At 34.4% G+C, this 8032-nt stretch overlaps 1 protein-coding gene across 1 annotated transcript; it reads right to left on the bottom strand.

The window, feature by feature from the left end:
* Positions 1 to 1079: 1079 nt before the first annotated feature.
* LOC143050775 (uncharacterized) lies at positions 1080 to 7571 on the bottom strand. Its single transcript, XM_076223891.1, has 2 exons — positions 6755 to 7571; positions 1080 to 1147 (listed from the first exon to the last, which is right to left on the bottom strand). The coding sequence occupies exons 1-2, from the start codon at positions 7569 to 7571 to the stop codon at positions 1080 to 1082; spliced, it is 885 nt and encodes a 294-aa protein (XP_076080006.1).
* Positions 7572 to 8032: the final 461 nt, after the last annotated feature.

The raw sequence follows: 8032 nt of genomic DNA, 5'->3' as shown, positions 1-8032 counted from the left end.
TCCGATCTTTTCAGTTAATCAAATTGCAACTGATTTGCACATGTTGTTCTTATATTGTACTGCTACACTACTGTTTCAGCTTCGAGGAGGATCGAGCGCTCACAAACTAGTTGTTGTACTGTTAAATCACTGTCCCTGGATAGGAAATGGTTGGGATCCCGCTACTATGTTTAATCCCGCCACATTCTGTATCTGTATGTATGTGCCTGTCCCAAGTCAGTAGCCTGTAAGTCAGTGACTTACAGGCTACTGACTTGGGACAGGAACTCGGTGGTTGCCGTTTGTTGCTGTGTTACTTCTTTGTTTTTCGTTCACTTTATTTTATACATTAATTAGGCCGTTAGTTTTCTCCTTTGAATTGTTTTACATTTGTGATTTCGGGGCCTTTTATAGCTCACTATGTGGTATTGGCTTTGCTTATTGTTAAAAGCCGTATGGTCAGGTGACCTATGACTATTAATTTTTGTATCATTTGGTCTCTTGTGAAGAGTTGTCTCATTGGCAATCATACCACATCTTCGTTTTTATATAATCAACTTCTGTCATATTCTTTATGAACCTGTCCCAAGTCAGGAGCATGTAGTTTAGTATTTGTCGTTGGTTCATGTCTCAACTCATATTTGGTATTTTTCAAATTGTTTTGTTTTGTATAATTAGGCCGTATTAGTTTTATCGTTTGAATTGTTTCACACTTTCATGGCGTTTTATAAACGGCTTTACAGTATCGGTTTTTTTTTATTGTTGAAGTCCTTACGATTTCCTATTATTGCTTTCATCCACTACTTCATATTATGATAGTTGCGTCATCAGCAATCAGATCACATCTCTTCGTTTTTATATTATATACCCGACTTTTTCTCTCGTGTTTTCCTGAACATGCATGAAATATTTGTCACTGGGCGTTAAAAATTAGCATAAATTTTGTGTTAAATAAGAAAAAAACATCTGATATTTATTTATTTGTTGGGATGGGGGACAGGAGATTTTCGTTTATGAATATGGTTGCCTGGTAAGAGCAAAACAAAAATAGGCATGATTAGCGACAAATTAAAATGAATAATGATGTCCTCTTTCCTTCTTCATTCCTCATCTATTGATTTAAACTGACTACTAGCCCAATCATGAGTATTGAAATTAGCGTTAATCACTAATGAAAATATAATAAAGAAAATGTAAAAAATTAAAAGTTCAATAAAATTGTAAAGTTTAATAAATAAAAGAAAAATTGAAATGAACTAGCAACCTCAATCAGGCATGCGCCGGAAAGTAATCTTCAAAATGTTGATGGTTTTCTGTACCTAAAGAAGAATCAAAATCCCGTCTCTAGTTCAAAGAGTTGTCCCTTAACTGTTACTGTCCGTGTAGTTCTTATATTCATCCAGCTTATCGTCCTACAGATATGTCCTACTAAGGCTGTCATACCATAAAAACGTTTATAACAAAGCTCACATTCTAGTATATCTTCATTAATTAATTTATGAATGTCATTTAGACTAAACGACGCCATGTTTGTTTTGTGCCTCTGCTGTTTAAACCACCTATTTAAAAAGAAGAGGTGGAAGAGAGCCAGAAGATCTTCCCAATGCAAAAAAATAGAAATGGGCCTCTTCTGGCTCACTACCGAAGAACAAAAAAACACGCCCCTGGTGATCGCAATACGCATGGATGTCCTTAAAATAAACTATTATCTGATTGTACATGTTAAACACGTGCTCAATATCCATGCTTTTTGGTGGATTGTTGACAAACAGGTGACAATCGTTAAACTTCGGCTTCAAAACACGAACTTTAATTACCTGCTATATTTTCACAACACTGACCGATTGAAAAAAAAATTGACAATTATACGAAATTTATGCAAAAAAAATTATAAAATCGTGCACAGAAGACTTAGTTTATGATGTTTGTATGCATTGGTTCAAGAATTGGAAAAACATTATTTTTCACCGGTCACTTGTTTATTATGACTTTAAATACAATTACAGAATCAAAAAGGTCTGAGCTCACGTTCGCCAGCATGCTTACTACGTCTTATGTTCCAGTTTTGTAAGATCCATAATTCATTGCAATTTAATACAATATTTTTTGGTAAGGGCTGTTTGACTGATACTCGAGGACGGATAATTACATTGTTTTCGATTTTTTTTATTTTTTTTTGTTCACTTCCAATAAATTTTAAATATATGCTCCAAAATAGATGATAGATAGGCAATTTTTTATATTTTGTTGGACAGGGCTTATCAATGTCTTTTCTCTCTTAAATCTATTTTTACAATTTACTACTGGTACATCAGTTAGATTGCAGTACCGGTACCTCATATCTACTAAACCAAATACATGTATATATCAAATATACCCACATGTTATGTCATCCTATCTACTATTTATTATCTTAGATATCAAAAGTTTTACAAAGAAAGTAAAAAAAAATCCCCCCCCCTGTTTGGTTTTAAACAGATATTAGTTAAAATATTGATATGCAGGAATGTATCATTTGTGCAGTACAGTAGTAAGGTGACAGATTCGTGGGGGGGGGGGGGTATTGTTGTCATACATATGTCGTTGATCCAGACAAATCATTTATCTTGTCAAAATCATGATACAGAAGGAAATTTCCATATGCACGATCAGAATTTTACAGAAAATATTTCTTACTGAATAGAGAAAAATAGAACATCTTCCCCTTCTCCCTTTTTCATGACCCTCGTAAATCGGTTAGTTTTGTTTGTTTTATTAAACTGTTTTTATTTTCGAAAATAATATTTGTACAAGGTGTTGTTAATAACTGTAATGGACATTAAATATATATGCCATGCCTTCTCACACGACGTCGTACTTTTTATTTTCTCTTCCTGTGCAGGGCTTTCAATAAGTTTAGAAGTAGGAGGATAAAACCAAAAAATAGGAGTCCCATCAATGCGGACTGTGCAATATGATATTAAACTCATTATGCAGAGCAATTTTTAGGACTACTTGCATAATTGTTAAATCGTATTAAACATATTAAATTCTGTATCAGATTTATATTATTATTAAAGTTACATATATCTTGAATATTGAAAACGGATTCAAATTATTTACTGGCTTTCATATTGATTTAAACATATTTGGTTTGTCGTTTTTTTTGGGGTTTTTTTTCCAAATGTTTATTTGGCACTCCATACTCGATAGAAGTGCGGACGTGAAAGAAAGCACTCTTCACGTAAACGTCAACGAAGATTGCATTTTATCTTTTAAAAGAATACAAAATATAGATCTAAATAAAGAAATATAAAATATATATATACATATTTATAAGAAGATACGGGTAAATAACTCAAGTATTTCAAGATCTTTCTATTCTGTGACTTTTTGTCAAGACTGTGGTTACAGATGCTTACTAAATGCTACTTGTCATCTTATCTATCATAGATTCTTTTTATGTTTTACATTATTTCTAAGAGATAAAACTGCGTTTTAGAGAAGTTTGGTATACGTTTTAGTTTTCAAACAACGATTTTACCACTTACGTCACTGAGAAAAAAATACTCAGCTGAGAAAAAAAATTCTCAGCTGAGAATATTCTCAACGTTGAGAATATTTTTTTATGGCGGATAAAAAAGTTCTCATTCTTAGCTGAGTAAAATAATTCATTCTGAGAATATTTTTTTACTCAGCAAAAAAAAGTTTTATGGCGCCGGGGCCTGTTCAATTGGTCAGAAATGATCAAAAATTAAATAATTCGCAACATTGAACTATGTAACAACTCAACATGATAAAATGGTATTCGACAGATGCTTTATTAACCTACAAAAGACAAATCTTTAAACCAAGATAAGATCAAGTAGAGCATAACATTTGAAGGCATGAAGAACTCTTAATCTTCTAAGATTCCTCCTGTTGATTTAAAAAAAAAAGATATAGAAGATTGGTGGATTATTCCTGATAACTTTTGATTTTCTAAATTATCACTGACAACCTTTTGCAGACTTCTTTGTTATTTGGTTTGCTAATTTTTGTTTGTTTGTCTATTCAGAAACTTTTATGTTTGTGCTTTTGAAGATACAAATGTCGCAACAGATACATAGATCTGTTTCCTTAAAATTTTCTTTTGCTTTACTTGTAAAACATCAAATCGGTGATTAATAAAGGCACCAGAAAACTGATCATTATGCTAAATAAATATAAAGCTTTCATGCTGAATGTTTTACAAATAGAATACTTGCAATAGCTTTCTTTGTGGTTTATTGAGTGTCGTAACTTCTTAAAGGTATACAAATTAAGAAATGAGTGGTTTATTTGTTGAACTGTATTTATGACGCAGTTGTTTTAGTTATAGCTTACATTTTTTTTCATTATTTTGCTATGAATATAAGCTGTAAATATTTTTGTTGTTGTTTTATTATTGAATAAAACCTTTTATCTAGTTCATACTACTTATACGTGTAATTTGACTAGTTATAGAACGGTTTCACTATTGATCTACTTAAATACTATTAGGATTTATCAAACACATATCGAAAGCATAAAACTATATACAAAACCAAAGGGTCGTACACACATGTGTTACTATATACATAATATAAGTAAAGCATGTTTATGAATAACTTTATTTTAGAAAAAAATGACAAAGGCTTCAAATCAAAGATATAGTTTGAAAGTTTGGTGTACCAAAAGCGCTTCTCTTATTACATTGTAATATGATATCATAGGAACTCTCATACAAAACCATAAACATTTAATTCAAAGTCATTCTCTTTCTTTATATTATTCCTTGAAGTTCAAAATTTAATCATGGAAATAAGATCACATAGCTCGTAGAATATTATTATTCTTGCAGAACGCAATAACCAGTATATTAAAGTATTTTTATTGATAGGAATTTGTGGATGGTGGATGTCATGTTTTAACAACTTTGCACAAGAATATTGTTTTGTATACAAAAAGGAGCACTCCGTTTGGTGAAGTTGGTGTTGCTTGGTCTCTAGTTTTCTATGTTGTGTCTTGTGTACTATTATTTGTCTGTTTGTTTTCGATCTCTGAGTTTGAAGATCTGTCTGGTGTCTTTGGCCCCTATTTTGACGATTTATCTTTACTGATATTGATACTTGGTATAGGTTCTGAGATAATCTTACATTTAGTCAGTATATTTAACTATTTATAAATTTTTGTGGCAATCTTATTGTCCTAACCGATCCAAGTTTGAATAATATTTCAAATTTGACAACGGTAGGGCAATTGCAACAGAAACTACATATTAAAGCCTCCCAAAACGAATAGCAGTCTAATAATGATTAGAAAAATAAATTTAATCTAACGAGGTAAAATAATTGAACGTGGCTACGTACTTATATATTCATCTAGAATGAATGAAGCCCTGTAATTTAAACTGGTATTTTAAAAAGAATTTCGAACTGTAAAGCCGGAGTTACTAGAAATAAGTGAAGACAGGAAAATGAGGGACTCATTCTATGTTTTTTCATTTATGCCCTCTGGGGAAACTGTCCGTAACTTTCTTATCCAAAATCTTTCCCGAGCGACTCTGTCGACTTCGACCAAACCTCGTTGTGGTCTATGATGGTGATGGCAAGGTTTTTGAGATCAGTTTGTGTGTACCAAGGTGATCTCAAATGACGACTTACGGGTAGGTCGGGCTTGCAAGTGTAGTCACTTCGATGACCATTCATGCGTTTGTTGAATGGCTGCTCTGTCTCGCCAACATACTGCATGCCACATCGACACTGAAGGAGGTATACAACATTCTGGGTTTTGCAAGTTACATTGCAAAATATAGTGTACACAGACCAAGTCGAGTGGCAAGTAAATGTTTGAGTATTAAGTATTTGTTGACAAGTCAGACAACGTCTGTTACCACATGACTTGCACCATCCTGCAATTGAACAGCTTTTATATGAGGAGACGTCAGCTCTAACAAATAAGTCTTTGAGACGTGCTGGTCTCCGAAAAGCTAAGACAGGAGGATTGGGAAAGATCTTGGATAATTTAGGGTGTTTGGCAATAGTTTGCCAATTGGCACGGATCAAACGTGAAAGGTTAGTAAAGGCTGGATTGTATGTAAGAACAAACGGGACTATTTTGCTGCGCCTCTTCCGTTTGTACTGTAAGAGGTCATTGCGGCTGTTATTGTTAGCGCGCGCAAACCCCTTATCTATGTCCAATTTCTTATAACCTCGTTTTGTCAAAAATCCGCGAAGTTCCTGTAACCGTTTCGTGACAGTCTCCTCAGAGGAGCAAATCCGCTTAACTCTGAGAGCTTGACTGTACGGGATACTTTTTGTACAGTGTTTGGGTTGACAGCTTTGGGGAGAAAGGTACTGATGTTTATCTGTGGGTTTACAGTAGAGGTCTGTTGATATGACATCGTCCTTTATAGATGTGGTTGTGTCTAAGAAAGATATCTTAGAGTTGGAAATTTCATACGTAAATTTAATTGAATGGTGGGCGTTGTTTGCATGTCTGATGAAATCATCCAGTTTTTGTTGGGATTCAATCCATTTCATGTCAACATCATCAATGAAACGGAACCAAGACAAAGGTTTGGATTAAGATGCTGCAATAATTTGTTTTTCTAATTTGCCCATGAAAATATTGGCGTAAGACGGTGCCATTTTCGTCCCCATCGTTGTCCCGTTTTTTTGAAGGTAATGATCACCATTAAAGGTGAAATTGTTGTATTTCAGGACCAGAGTAAGCAGCTGGACTAAACATTCATTAGGTGGTTCTAAAATGTTGCGCGAGTCCCATATTTCCCTACAAGATTGTATGCTGTCAACATGAGGTATGTTGGTATACAATGAGGTGACATCTAAAGTGACAAGGAGGGTTTCCGGAGGAAGAGTGTTCATGGATTCCATTTTACGAAGATAATATGTAGTGTCTTGAATATGGGAAGGAAGATTTTCTACATGAGATCTTAAATGAAAATTGACGAATTCCGAGATTTTCTCAGTCGGATGGTCGTTTGCGGATACAATGGGTCTACCAGGGTTGTTAACCTTGTGTATTTTGGGAAGAAGATACAATCGACCAGGCTTGGCATTCTCTGGTTTTAAATAACCAATTGTATCCTCATGTATGTGACCGTCATTGTACATGGTTTGTAACGCAGTGATAATTTTGGAGCTAAACTCGGAAGTAGGGTCATCGTCTAGTTTGTTATAAAATCTCTCATCAGAGAGCTGACGCACTGCTTCCGCGATGTAGTTAGCTTTGTCCATTATCACAACGGCGCTGCCCTTGTCTGCTGGTTTTATCACAATATCATCTCGGTTTCTCAGCGATTGTATGGCTTTTTTCTCGTCAGGGGAGGTGTTATAAAATGACGAGTACTTGTTGCTAGCTAGATGAACAACATCCGATTTGATTTTGTCGATAACATCTTTCAGTGTAGCAGATTTACTAGGTTTTGGAATCCATGAACTCTTCTTTTTAAAATGCGGAATTATGATTTCTTCCTCCGAGTCAGACGTGTCTGAGTCTTCCTCATTACCCACCTCTTTATCCTTGTTACCAAAATATTCTTTGATTCTGAGGGTTCTGGCAAAGTTATTAAGGTCATCTCCCAGTTTCATATTATCTATTTTATTGGGAGTAGGGCAAAAATTCAAACCCTTAGACTTATTTGTTAGATCTGACGTCTCCTCAAATAAAAGCTGTTCAAGTGCTGACGTCTCCTCAAATAAAAGCTGTTCAATTGCAGGATGGTGCAAGTCATGTGGTAACAGACGTTGTCTGACTTGTCAACAAATACTAATTACTGAAACATTTACACACAAGCTGATCTCAAAAACCTTGCCATCACAATCATAGACCACAACGAGGGTTGGTCGAAGGTCGACAGAGTCGCTCGGGAAAGATTTTGGATAAGAAAGTTACGGACAGTTTCCCCAGAGGGCATAAATGAAAAAACATAGAATGAGTCCCTCACCTCATTTTCCTGTCTTCACTTATTTCTAGTAACTCCGGCTTTACAGTTCGAAATTCTTTTTAAAATACCAGTTTAAATTACAGGGCTTCGTTCATTTTAGATGGA

Source organism: Mytilus galloprovincialis, chromosome 11 (assembly GCF_965363235.1).
Source record: "Mytilus galloprovincialis chromosome 11, xbMytGall1.hap1.1, whole genome shotgun sequence".
NCBI lineage: Eukaryota > Metazoa > Mollusca > Bivalvia > Mytilida > Mytilidae > Mytilus > Mytilus galloprovincialis.
Note: the sequence above shows the minus strand (reverse complement) of the source record. Positions and strands in the feature narration are given on the sequence as shown.